This window comes from Notolabrus celidotus, chromosome 2, assembly GCF_009762535.1.
Source record: "Notolabrus celidotus isolate fNotCel1 chromosome 2, fNotCel1.pri, whole genome shotgun sequence".
Lineage (NCBI taxonomy): Eukaryota > Metazoa > Chordata > Actinopteri > Labriformes > Labridae > Notolabrus > Notolabrus celidotus.
The window spans coordinates 34,114,373-34,128,181 of record NC_048273.1 but is presented as its reverse complement, the minus strand read 5'-3'; the positions used below and the strand labels follow the sequence as shown (position 1 = coordinate 34,128,181).

At 38.9% G+C, this 13,809-nt stretch overlaps 2 protein-coding genes across 2 annotated transcripts in view; one reads left to right on the top strand and one right to left on the bottom strand.

Moving 5' to 3' along the window:
• Positions 1-4,372, top strand: part of si:dkey-44g17.6 (guanine nucleotide-binding protein G(I)/G(S)/G(O) subunit gamma-12) — a 37,691-nt gene extending 33,319 nt beyond the window's left edge. Inside the window, exons 3-4 of the mRNA XM_034701276.1 lie at positions 855-975; positions 2,196-4,372. Coding sequence (XP_034557167.1) covers positions 883-975; positions 2,196-2,321 — 219 coding nt within the window. The 5' untranslated portion in view covers positions 855-882 and the 3' untranslated portion in view covers positions 2,322-4,372. The remainder of the gene's footprint in view (positions 1-854; positions 976-2,195) is intronic.
• A 3,755-nt stretch (positions 4,373-8,127) lies between these two features.
• On the bottom strand, positions 8,128-10,110 carry gadd45ab (growth arrest and DNA-damage-inducible, alpha, b). Its single transcript, XM_034674641.1, has 4 exons — positions 9,944-10,110; positions 9,466-9,567; positions 9,160-9,367; positions 8,128-8,926 (listed from the first exon to the last, which is right to left on the bottom strand). Exons 1-4 carry the CDS (start codon positions 9,991-9,993, stop codon positions 8,813-8,815), a joined length of 474 nt encoding a protein of 157 aa, XP_034530532.1. The 5' UTR covers positions 9,994-10,110; the 3' UTR covers positions 8,128-8,812.
• Positions 10,111-13,809: the final 3,699 nt, after the last annotated feature.

Sequence of the window (13,809 nt, the reverse complement as noted above, 5' to 3'; positions counted from 1 at the left end):
TGTGATATGGCGTTCCATATTCACAGCCTTGCCCTTCCATTCGTGTGTGATTAGCTTGCTAGCGTTAGCTTGCTGAAACAGCTCCATGAGTGACTTTCTTGATGAGTGGTATAGTAGAGGTTGGTTGGTAAACAAGTAGGTAGGCCCGTCAGTTATTCCAAACTCTTCTCTTATAACTTATTACCATTATATATGTTGCAATCATAGACTGCATAAATAATGGAGGTAGTATCCGTGACGTCACCCATCTGTTCCTGAGTGCTGTTTTTAAGCCAATCGGCGGCGGCAGCCATATTGGAAATGCTGAACTCCACCAGGCATAGTGTGAGGTAAAGAGGCGGAGTTTGAGCCTCCTAGCCAACAGCTATGTGTTCCTGTCCGGGAGTCAAGTCAGTCATGTCCTTATTTGGGCCAAAACTTGTAATCTTAATATCTTGAATCGTTGCGTTAGAAATAAATTCAACCCAAGGGCTACATAGAGCCAAGTCTTTCTTTGTACCAGGCTGTAAACATGTTTATTTTTTCTGTAAAGATCGTCCTCTTTGAATGGGTGTGTATGTGGTTTCCGGTGTTTCTGCAGCCAGCCTCAAGCGGATGCTCGATGAATTGCAGTTTATAACACTTCCGCATGGGCTTATATTTTGAGACCGGAGGTTGCCGCTTGATTGCAATGAGTATTTTACTGTAAAAAAAGCTGCATGTACCTTTATATATCCTGCACGTAATTGTCAGAAGTGGAACAATGAATATTTGATTTATTACACCACAGCTTTGTTGGATTTCTTTATGTAAATACCAACTGCATCTCCCTACCTTTTAATGAAGGTTTGATAAGGTTCTTTTTTTCTCTTCAGGTGTGCGCACAGCTGTCCAAGGACTGCAATGTCATCAAAAATGCAGAGCTCCAGCAGCATAGCTCTGGCCAGGCGGACGGTGCAGCAGCTGAGAATAGAAGCCAGTATCGAGAGGATAAAGGTGCCTTTATATTCACTCATTCATACCATTCTGAGGGGGGAATTCATAAAAGATGGACTGCGGCCACTAATAGCACCAAGAATTGTGCTACTTGCCACTATCTGCTCCCTCTCAAGGTCTAATTCACAAAGCATACTGTGCTAATGATATTCAAGCGCTATTTTGCAGCTCTGTGCAGTTAGCTCCTGTTTTGTGTGTTACTGTTAAGAAAAGCTGTCAAAATCTCCACTCTCTGCTGCACAGAGCTGCACTGTACCCTTTCAACCTGAGGGGGGAATTCATAAAAGATGGACTGCGGCCACTAATAGCACCAAGAATTGTGCTACTTGCCACTATCTGCTCCCTCTCAAGGTCTAATTCACAAAGCATACTGTGCTAATGATATTCAAGCGCTATTTTGCAGCTCTGTGCAGTTAGCTCCTGTTTTGTGTGTTACTGTTAAGAAAAGCTGTCAAAATCTCCACTCTCTGCTGCACGGAGCTGCACTGTACCCTTTCAACCTGACGGGGCTCAAACCTGTCCCCATACAGATGATGAGCTGAATGAAGAGGGGCACTCCTTGCCAGCTTTATTGTGGAGTTGATTCATGACAGATGTGATAGAAATTTAACATTTTATATCCATCTGACTTCCTAAAAATGACTGTGCGTAATGGCTAATGTGCATTAAGTCACAGACAGCCTCAGACTGATGTAACCCCAGATTATTAGGATAACAGTAATGTCAGAGTAATATTTACAGACCTCATGTACAGATTTATTATTTTTAGTCATACAGAGGTTAAATTGTTTATGTAATGAAAAGTTTGAGTGTAACAACATTTATAAATACTGCTGCAAAGTAACCACCAACAGCAGATGCTAAATATTTCACTCTAACTGTGCGTGGCTGTTAGCTGTATGCTGAATTGGTTATTATTTGCAATGAGGCTTGGTTGCATAGAAAGGGGAAAATTTTGCTCTCAATGAATGCATACTTTTTCATTTAAATGTATGAAGAAAACACCCGCACACAGTGACACTGTTTGTTCTGCAGTAACATTTGTGGAGCATTAACCCTTGGTGCTTCTTTTGTAAATTAGACAATGTTTTTTTGGCTCATTTGCACAGGTTTAGTGGGAGAAAAAAACGCACAATCCGTTTGTGAATCAGACCCTGAGTGTCTTAATTCTACTACATGTTTTTTGAGGTTGATCACTGTGTGGACTGATTTCTCTGCAGGTGTCCAAGGCTTCATCAGACCTGATGCGTTACTGTGGAGAACATGCCAAGTATGACCCCCTGCTCATGGGTGTCCCTGCTTCAGAAAACCCTTTCAAAGACAAGAAGCCCTGCACTGTTTTATAAGGGAGCACACAAACCCCTTCTTGCCCATAACTCATCATATGGCCAGTTTCCTCCCTAACTTTTTCAAATGCTCAAGGAATGTGTTAAACTCTGCCGTAGATATCAATGAACACCAAAGACAAGGCAGAAAGTTGAAGCTGTGATGCTGGATCAAAGCTTCAGCTCAAATAAAAAATGATTATACGTTTGCTTAAAGATTCAGAGGTTACTTCTGTTCCCCTGAAATGTTATGTGACAATAACTCAAACTGAAAGGAACTGTGCCGTTGATGGCACGGCTTCTTATTCTCTATTTGACATCTTACCCTTAAAGGTTCCCTCATTGGACCAATCAGATACAGGCCTTCAGCTTTCAAATCAAACACTTATCAGGCTTACTTCAGGAAACTGTTAAAATGTGTATGCTTCTTAAATTAATTATATCCTGTCCATTACAAAAAAGGCTGATGTCTACTTCCACTAATGCAGATATGATCGAGTCACAAATGATTGATTTGGAAACAGTCCCATCTCCCTTGCAGCACAGAGAAATCCTATTAGGTTGAATTGTTTTGATACATAAACAGTATATGTAACTTCAGCAGACACAACCAGCTCTGTTTCCAGGGTTTAGTATACATTTTACAGCTGGCATAGTTCAATGTCAGTATTGAACCAAAATTTTGAGCTGAGTTGACCCCAAGTGGCAACTTGTGTTGAAAAACAAAGCAAAACCTGCAGTTCCTCAAGTGTTTATAAGCCAAGGAGTCCCCATTAGAAACCATTAACATGTCAGTTTTACAGCAGAATGAAACACGTTTACAGCATGGTCAATATAATGCTTTCACTCTTTATACCTCATCTATCAACTTTCAGTGGGTGATTTTTTAAAATCATCCATCCATTTTGATTAAAGCTCACAGTTCTGCAATATGCAGCGTATAGTTAGGGTCATGGCTGATGTTGTAGATGTTTGCCAAGCAGCAAGGCTATGGCCTCAAGTTCACCTCTTTCCTCTATTGTACGTTAGCCAAAGTTAGCATTTCAGACATGATGATCACTGCCTGTGGGCTTCACAAAGCCTCCTGAGGAACCAATGGGTGACATCACTGAGACTACATCCATGTTTTATACAGTCTGTGTTTGACCCCGACTGTAGCTAGTTGTATTTCCATTAAATGACAGACTTTTGAGATCTACTTACATGCTCATTTCAAATATAGATTTATTTAAATTAAGTGTCAGAGGAGTGGAGATCTTTTGACAAGACTAACACTTTACAATCTTACGACCGTTTCCGGCTCTCTGAGTCTCAGCAGTTATTAGAAAAGGTACTAGTAAATATAAGTACCAGTATGAACTTCAATGATCCCTGCTTATCACGCATGGCCCTTGACATTTGATTTATTCCCTTATTTGTATAAAGGAAAATGTATAACGAGGTGATCATTGCTGATAAAAAAAGATTTGAGACCGCTCTGTGCCATTTTATCTATCTATTTATAGTCACTGTCATCTTTTTACTGTCCTACACTGTTTAAAGCGCGTGCTTCTTTTTTTATTTACTGTTAACACAAAATGACTGTTATTTTCTTGCGTTTTAAATACATGTTTTCAGCTGCTTTGGAGGTTTTTATGAATTTAGTAAAGTGTAAGAGTGTTTTTGTGTAGCTGAGACTTTCTTTCACTCGTGTGTTGGTGCTCGTGCAAAACATTAGCAACTAATTTTGCAACTTAACCAGACAGGGCCTTAACAGTGAAGAGATGAAGCTTCAACCTTTTGACTACTTAAAGTCACAGAAGTGCTTTTGTTTACTAATGCTGTGAATAAGAAACGCCTTTATGTGAGGGAGTGAATCTTTCTGTAGGCTGTTAACTCTGTGTGTGGCATCACATTTCAAATTGACTCATGTTCAATGAGTTCAGACATAGATTAGGTAGGTATGTCCATGAACCCTATCCTGTGCTTGTTTATGTGTTTAATGTACTTTATAGGACTTACTTATTCAGTCTAGCCTGAATGTCATATTTCTGTTTTGAGTCATTAATTAAAACTTTTGAATTAAAACTGTCTGTTATTGGTTTAATGTATTGATTATTATTACCCGTGAATATGAATTTATTTATTTTTATTAGATGAGTACCAGGTTAGGGTTGCTTATGATTTAGGATATTGCTTCCAATGCCTACTTTGTTTGTAAAAAATAATGATATAAAAACCAATCAGTTCATGCCACTCCACCTCCCAACTAATAAACATAAAAACCACACCTGCACCAGAAGGCTTGGCTTCAGTGCCAAAAACCTAATCCACTAACATACTTTGAATTCTTACAGTGGGCAAGTGAATGTCTTAGAAACATGCACTTAATATTGTTTTTTAGTTGCTCATAATAACAATCATATCTGCAATAATTAAAACCTTACATCAATAATAAAGGCTGAGTTATGACCAGTATTTTTTTTTAATATTGCTTTTGTTATTTTCATATTTATGAGTGCAAATCACTCACAAAAAACTTTAAAAATAAAAAAAATAAAAACCCAACATAGGCCAAAGAGAGATAATGAATTCATACAACTGCAAATTCCATATGTGTATCTTTTAAAAATAAAGCACAACATTGTATAGAGGGGTAAGAAGCCTGTAAACTTCATGAGATCATAAAAAACAAGACAAGATAAAAATACATTAGTTAAAATGAATTAAAAAGTAATAATTATGACCAGTATTATCACAACTCTGATGTTGTATAAAGTTCTGCCCTGAGCAGCATGTTAGCATATTTCAACTGATTTAAGAAGGGACAGTTTAGAGATCTCAAATTGTCAGGTGTACTGAACCATAACTCCAAATAAACGTGAATGCCTCTATTGTTCTCTGAATGATATAATTCTATTTGCTAAGGTACTAGATCATGTCATCTTTACACAGCAGAAAGTCAAAACTAAGATTTTTTTTTTGTCCTATTATTAATAGAAAAATGTCTAATTATAATCTTTAAACTTTAAGATCTGAGTTGCTTCATCAGTAAAAAAAAAAAAAAAAAGAAAAGATGTCTGCCAATGAAGTAAAAAACATTTCTTGTCAAGTCATCAAAGATGAATTTCCTGAGATAAGAATGTTTTAATTAAAAAAACCAAATGTATTTTTCTAACCCCATTGTCGGATTGTATTGTTCACTCCAAGCAGGACTTATTTATGACTTGTAAATCTTGAAATAAGACATTCACCTTATCTAGTCAAGTTAATGTGGCTTATATGAAGTTTAATGGGACTTGTTTACTAGAAATAAGACAAAGAAACTTGCATTGATTTTTGTGATTTTGCAGTGTATGAGGTGCTAATTAGTTCAACTGTGTATGTGTCCAATTAATTCTTTAAAAAAAACTTGTTTTGAACAATATTGATCAGCTCTCAGATCTGTTCAGATCATGCTTTCCATTAATGCAAAGTGATTGGCCATATAATTGTTCATGTTTTTTTCTTGTTGCCGGCCTCATTAAAATTCCTGTTTTGAGTTTATCGTTGGCTTTGAATCAGAGTGAAGCGTCCCTATGAACAAGTTTTAATGCCTGTCATTCCTGTCTCTGGGATGGTGTCAGACAAGGAAGTAATCTGCACACTTCCAGAACAACCTCTGTTTACATTTTCAATTGCAATAAAAACAGTTTGTATGTTTGACTGGTAAAAGATGACAGGGGGGGAATTTTATCAAAATACACAAACACAAGGTCAGATATACTGGACAAGGTCAGGAAAGACATAAGAGGTCGTAAATTGTCCGTAAGGGTTTCCTGGAATGACACAAAGCTCCTCACAGAAGCTTTAAACCTCCAGTATGTGGTCACACGGGAAAAACCTGATACTCAACCTGCGACTTGGATGGCATTAAATCACGCAGCAGGCTGTAAAACATAAATTGTAATAACTCTATCACTTAATATGAACGTATCACACCCAGTGATGCAGACAAGCATCTGCTGGTCTATGTGACACTTCAGGGGCAGTGACTTTGCTGAAACCGCCAAAGATGTTTCTGTTCAGATAAAAGTACTTTGACCTCATTAATGTTCATAAGCAATTAACTGTCAACTAGCTCTGTTGTTAACCAATTGTCTTTCTTTTTCTGGAACCAATGGCCTCCATGTTAAAAACAAAAGGATGAACATTTCTGGTATCAGGTCAGGAGAACATAAACATTTGTTTGCTCTTATTTCTCAGCAAAGGCTGATCTGTGCCCATGGGCCATGACCAGCATGTTATGCAATAACCTCCCCTCTTTTGAGCTGCCCTTTCTCCTCTTTTTCAGCCTCCTCAGGTGTGATGTTACAAACACAATCAGGTCATCATATTTACTGGCCTAAATTCATGTAACCATCAGCTGCAGTCAGATGATGGAGAACTGAGGCTTTGTAGTGGTGATTGTATTACCTGTCAGTGCGGAGGAGAAGCTCCAGGATAAGCCAGTGATCCAGTATCTTCAATATCTCACCTACTTTCAGTGACCCCTCCCTGTGACAAGTTTCTAGTGGAGGACAACAAAGTGGTTTTATCTTTTATTGATCAAACTGGTTCTTTGGTCTTATTTTACTCTCATGTTTCTCTGGTATTTATGGTATTATTGTTCTACCTGCTAAGGTAAAAACAATTCAAGGACCATTTCTTTGAGCGTCTAGAAGCACAGTGTGCAATTTATTTCCAACTTCCAAAAGAAAAAGAAATCAGCAGAGCTTAAGTGAAAGTGAAAGAGTGACTGGCCCCAGACTGAGGGGCTCTTGCATTTATCTAGTGGAGGGCAGCTCTGCAAGTTTTGGCCTCTGTCTAGATTTGATCACATGTGCAAACTGTTCCCCTTTAGGGTCAGTCAGTTTAAAACAACCAAACCCTACAGCCATCCTCTCATAACCCAAACTCCCTTTCCCTCCTCATTAGCTTCTATCCTTCAATGGGGGGATTGTTGTCCTCTTAACATCACTGACACTTGTGCAGCGGGTCCGCCTCTCCATGTACGCTGCCTGTTAATTACATGTGCTATTATTGTCAGTGGTCAGGAGAGAGGGACGCCTCTATTCAGAGCTATTTTTGGACATGAAGCTAAAGTGCTGTACAGCTCTAGCAATGGAGGCATGAATAGCCCTGACTCATGCACCCATTGTCTTGTGACCCTCTGTGTAAAAAGCTTTGTCCCTCCCCACTCTGCGCAAGCACCAATAACTTCTGGGTTTCTCTTTTTGCACAGTCTGGAATGGGTCTTAGCTTATTTTTCCCCTTGTCTTGCCTGCAAGCTATTTTTAATCCACTCAGCAGTAAATTTAGCTCTGGTTACGTAGGTGCAGAAGGCTGTGAAGAATGAGCTGTCATGATGAGCCACTTCAGATTTACACTACAATGGGGACTCCCCTCCTCTCAGTGTAACTAGATCCTCAAAATGTGTAAAAGGTCAAACTCTGCCCAGTTCCCATGCAAGAGTAAAGCTGATTTCAGTGAACTGCATGCCAGCAGCAGATTTAGCTCAGAACAGGTGACTGTTTGAGCTGTAAAAGTTTTCTGCTTCATGCTTATGTTAAAATCTGAATTATAACTGCTAACAAACTAACCCATTATAATGTTTAAAGAGATTCTCGCTGCACAAAAGGTTCAAAATGTGTTGAGGAAAAAGCTAAAACAGTGACATGCCAGAACATAATCCAAACCCTGTGGGGCAGCATGCTGTGTCAGCTGTGGGAGCAACAATCATAAAGTTTTGGTAAGGACACTGTGTGACTTCCTGCAAGTATTATTAACCTGCAGTACCAGGACATGATCAATGCAAGACAACTCTGAGAACTGTTCCTTGTTTTTTATTCATTCAACTTAACAAGGCAGAATTCCATGAACTATGCACAATAAATATACTTCATTAAATTAAAAACACATAAAAATATCAGTTAATGGACAAGTCTGAACAACTGAATTGCCCTCAAAACAATAATATTAATAATAAACTGTGAAAATAATCCCTTTTGAGCTATCAAAGTGACAAGTCTTAAATACTATTAAATAAATGTGCTGTTACAGAAATGCACAGATTTGGTCTAAATGTCATGAGGAATTCTTCGAGCTGAGAGCTCATACTGGTCCGTTCCAGTGAGGTCCAGTTCTTGGAGTCTTGTCGACTGAAGGCTCTCTGTGTGTTTTTTTTTCCTCAAGTCTTGCGCTCGTGCTCACTGCTTGTCTGCTCACATGATTCAATTTCCTGTAAAGGCTTCTTTCTCGGCAAAGAAAGGCACAGTCATATGCTGGAAATCCTGGAACCCGGACTGCTGAGTCACTCCTCCTTGGACCACGAGTTCACCCTGACCTGGTAAAATGTTGGAGCGTTTCGCTTCCTTCTGTTCTTTTTTCTGCCCCTCCCATCCCTCTCTCTCTCTCTGAGGCACTTTCCAGAGAAGTCCAACACAGACATGAACACACGCCTTGTGCAATAACTTTTTCCCGGATGCACAAACACATAAATATTCCACGCAGTTTCATCGGTCAGGCAGGTTGATAACAGGAACCCACTGATCCAGACAGCGGCTGTCTCTGCAGAATCTGTTCACTTTGCTCAGTGCAGGGTCCTTCCACAGCGACGACTGAGGATTCTGCAGGAAAAAAGGGAGAAAGGAGTTACTATCATGTGCTCTCTGAAATGTGCAAACAAGCCAGAACTGTTACATTGCAGAACAACTGCTCCTTAAAGTTTCTTGCAAGTATAAACAATGGCCTTCATGACAAACTCCCTTAATGTGGGCAAAACAATTCCCTTTACAGTCTGAAGGAGAGTGAGCAATGCACGCCAGTGCAGTAGTAAGCAGACATGAGTAATTAGACTTACCGTAACTAGAACACAGTGTAGATCCATGGGCTCTCCTCCAGACTTCCCTCCACCCAGTATTTCTGATAAACGCCTCATATTGCTCACTCGCAGGATGTTGATGTCGTTCTCACAGCAGAAAGCCTGGATCAAGGTGAAGTGAATCTGCAGAGCCACATCCTCTTCATCATCTGTGGCCAGCAGACACAACACCACATTGTCTGGGTCCCTAAAGACAACAGCAAACAAAAGAGTTGTAAGAAAAATAGACCTCTACAGATGGATTACTTAAGCTTAATTGTGCAACAGTAGTTCTTTGCAACTTACGCATTTAGAGACTTTGCTGCCTCATACACTCCAACTGTGATGCAACCCTGAGGCAATGCAGAGCTCAGGACCTCCTCTAATGCTTTAGCCACCGATTCCATCCTGAGGGGAGACGAATGAAGCATTTATTAAGATTGTGGAAAGCAAAGCACGTAAAACAATGACAAAGTGAAAGCTGACCAGCATTTATAATGCACAAATAAACCTGCATTGTTACAGGGTTGATAAAAGCAAATGATGCAACGTTGCAAGCAAGACTGGTACACATTGCAACGTGTACAAACTAGTGCGTAAAAATATGAGCTTTTGGGATGATTACAGGTTTGGCATTGAAATATCAAATATAACGAAATGGTGAACCCTCTAGTGTGACAGTTTGATAGTTTCCTTGAAGACGGTGCCGGTTGTTGAACTTACAATTTCTACAATCAAGTCGAATCTAAAACGAAAAGCAAAATAATAAGAAACACAAACTTACCTCTCTGAAGAATTATCTCCACCGGTCTCTTCAAAAGTCATATTGCACATCCGAGCGGTTTGCTGTTCAGCTATATCCACAGCAGCGACTGACTGCTTCTGTGTGCTCAGGTTCCCACAGTTACTCTGCCCCGTGAGTCCAACGTTTCCAGTAGTAAAACCCTCTGCACCCCTCAGCTCATTTGCATAAACCGGTCCCACTGGTCACATGGACAGGCACAGTTCATGTTCAGCTGGTCGTTTTGAGCATAGCGACACCCTGTGGATACAACAAGGCATGTATTCAGACCTGGAGTATGCATTTGAGAGGGATACTTCTACAGACTAAGAGTAAGAAGAAGGATGCAAGTAAATACACCAGCACACAGAAAAAAAAATGCCATCAGAAATCATTCTCTAAAATTGAATCCGGCCACAAATGTCAAGGAATTTCTCCTAACTGATCCCTGATCCCAAAAGCATCCACAATCATATGACCCAGCCCAACCACTCCTCCAGTTGGACAACACCCTTCCTCCTGGATTCAGATACACACTATGTGCACAGTCCTGTTTGAGCAACGGTTTTGTTCCTGCACCAAACAACAACCAAAAGTAAAAAGTGCATTCACAGCAATCCAGCCTGTGGTGTGCAGCGTGTCAATCCAATATAGGCCTACAGTCTATGGTCAATCCATGCTAATAAATATATCGTTAAAAGTCTCCCACATCCGAAGATACCTACATATCTATTAGGCCTACATATCAAATACAACTTGAAGTTTTAAAACAATGCTGATATCTTCTCTAATGTGCTAAATAGCCTATCTCATAACATAGCTATCAGATGGAAGTGTGAAAATCTTTGTGAAAATGTAATTAATGACACGTGCCATCATGACATTTGTACACACTAACTGTAGGCATTAGGTGTGCAGAATAACTGGCTTTTGGACAATTGAGCACAGGGAGAAGTGAAGTTATGCGACAGACAAGTTACAAGTGTGTGCTGTGTGTGCAACAAAAAAGGGCCCCTCTTTTCCAACCCTGGTTCTCACAGTTCCCCCAGAAAACAATGAGCAAATAACACTTAATTCCTACATCGTGGTGAATATTTGATTTGATGTCTTTATTTTGAACATTTAAAATTGAAATAGAAAAAAAAACAATACAAGTTACAAGGAGGAATAGTTACACAAAAAAAAACCAAAATCAATCAACCGGTCATCAAAGTCAACTTCTCTGTTTTTCATTACCTGCACAAATGTGTGCTAACAAGGAGCTTAGGAAGGAGGCATGCGAGTTGTAGGCTGTCTTAATAAACACAAAGGTCGGTTTTACTCCCCACGTCTGCAGATTTGAAGATCTAGTGGATGATTTTTATTTATCATGGATAAGTGCTAGCGCTAGTTAGCATAGCCACATAGCTACATGTTCGTAGCTGTGTACCAAGACACACGTCAACATACTGATAAATAAAACAATAAGAAACACTAAATCTGTGACCAATCGTTCAGAAAGGTCCTGCTACAGGCGCATCTCCGTAAGGATCAGATTCTGGATCAGATTCAGAGGGTTGAAGTGACGTGATCTCTGAGCAGCCGTGTATATTCAGCCAACATATAAACATTAGATCAACGTGCCGGAGAGCCGAGGGCACACCCACTTCCTGAGGGGGCGTGGTCAGAGGGAAAATGGAGTGTTCTGAGGAGGACTGAAGAAGAGGGCTTTTCAGGCATGCCAAAATCTGATTTCAAAGTGTTTTTTTGAGCATAAACTTTAAAGACATGTTTTGGGGACCTCTTAGACCAATATATATTGATGAAAAAAGCGTGATATGTCACCTTTAACTTCCCTCTTAAGTTATAAACTCCATCTCTTTCAAAGAACAATCTTTGAATATTTCCTGGCAGGAGATTTTTCCTTGCCTTAAACACAATTGTGTGCAGTTTTCAAATCCACAAGGTCAAATAATTTCAATATTTTGGATTTGAGAAACAATGAATTCGTGTGTTTACAGAAATCCACATCGTGAACTATTCTGATGGCTCTTTCCTGTAGTACTGACAGTGGTTGCAGTGAGCTTTTATAAGTGTTTCCCCAAACCTCATTACAGTAACTGAGATGTGGTGAAATAGTTACAGTAGAAAATAAGTAGTGATTTATGATCCAGAATGTTTATTTGACATTGAATTATCAAAAAAGACAATGCAGTACTATTGATTTCTATATTATTGATTACATTACATATTAACATAACATATAACAAACTACATGGGCAACAAGAGGGATTTTTTTTTTTTTTTTTACCTTTAATTCCCTGGAGGGGCATTCAGAGGGCACCTTTGTGCATTCAATACAACAAAGAGGAACCCTGTGGGCACTTTTTAACAATGTATTGACTTTAAGGCATCCTAGTGTTTTTCAACATTAAGATCAATAGAAGTGCATCCAGAGGGCACTTTTTAACGTTTTTTATATTTGAGGGGCATCCAGAGGGCACTATTCATGCATTTCCTAATGAAAGGGCACCAGAGAGGGCAATTTGTAATGTTTTATTCAATCCGAGAGGGCACTTTAGCGCAATTCCTTTCAGACATGAGGGCACCAGGGGGGCAATGAATGTATGAAACTAAGAGTACAGCTCCTATTAGCCTAAGTTTGAACAAACATGGACTTCATGTGAAGCATCCTTACATGTTGTAGTTGACAGTGGACAATTATACATAATAAATTAAAAAGATGTAAGTAAGTAAGTAAGTAAGTAGGCTAAGTTTATCTGTAACACTTTACAATAATGGAACAGTTTTCTATGTGAAATAATGCTTAATTCATGTTGAAGTAATGCATGACTCATGATGAATTTCTGTATGAATTTATAATTATTCCTGTTGTTCACCATGAACCAATGATCCTGTCACTATGACTTCATGTAATGACTACGTGTTTAATACATCATTAGTTAAGGTATGGTAATAAACAGTTACTTCATACATCAGTTTATATTTGACCAAATTTGCTGGACATACAAGTTTTTTCTAGGATAATTGCATATGAACAGCCTCTCAGGCTGAATTTTAAAACGTCATATTTCTGAGAACAAACTGAATGGTGTTTGTTTATATACTGTAGTGTATTACAGGGAAATGGTATCAACATATTCACACATTTTCAACTAGCTATAAGTTCCTCTGCTGCTTCATCACTCTATCTGGTGGCTCCTTTGTCTACGCTGTCGCTTCTGTGTAATGTTTATGCAGCCTAAAAAAAAGTAGTATGTATATACAGTATATAAACACACTGTTTATGTATATATATATATATGCAGTATTTACACACATATATGTGTGTTTATATTCTGTATATATATGTATATATACACACACCATTCAGTTTGTTCTCAGAAATATCACATTTATAAAAATTCAGCCTGAAAGGCTGTTCATATGCAATTATCCTAGAAAAACCTTGTATGTCCAGCAAATTTGGTCCTATATGAACTGATGTATGAAGTAACTGTTACTTACCATACCTTAACTAATGATGTATTAAACACTTTGTCATAAAAACATGTGAAAATTGTAAAAACATTCCGGAAATAGGTAAACAGTAAAATAAAATGCACAAAAATGCCATTCTAAACAGGGAGGCTGTGTCTGATGTAGTTCAACCAGAGGATACTTTAAAAAAGACAGCGTCCTGTAACGCGTAACAGCGCCTCCAGTGGGAATCAATCTCTGTATTTTCTTTTTCTTTTACTACAAGAAACATTCCCCTCCAAGTTTCCACTGCTGACTTGGAATCAGTTTCTCAGAGCCTCTAATCCCGGAAACTTCCATGAAACTGACCGGAGATCAGCACAACTAACTGTGACGATCTCTCTGCAACT

What these genes read in the sequence shown, in the direction of transcription:
- gadd45ab (XM_034674641.1), bottom strand. Translation starts at nt 9,993, where the DNA reads ATGTGCAATATGACTTTTGAAGAGACCGGTGGAGATAATTCTTCAGAG. An exon ending in GGAGATAATTCTTCAGAGAG is followed by an intron (nt 9,568 to 9,943) that starts GTAAGTTTGTGT and finishes GTCTCCCCTCAG; the next exon opens with GATGGAATCGGTGGCTAAAG. An exon ending in TACACTGTGTTCTAGTTACG is followed by an intron (nt 8,927 to 9,159) that starts GTAAGTCTAATT and finishes TTTTTCCTGCAG; the next exon opens with AATCCTCAGTCGTCGCTGTG.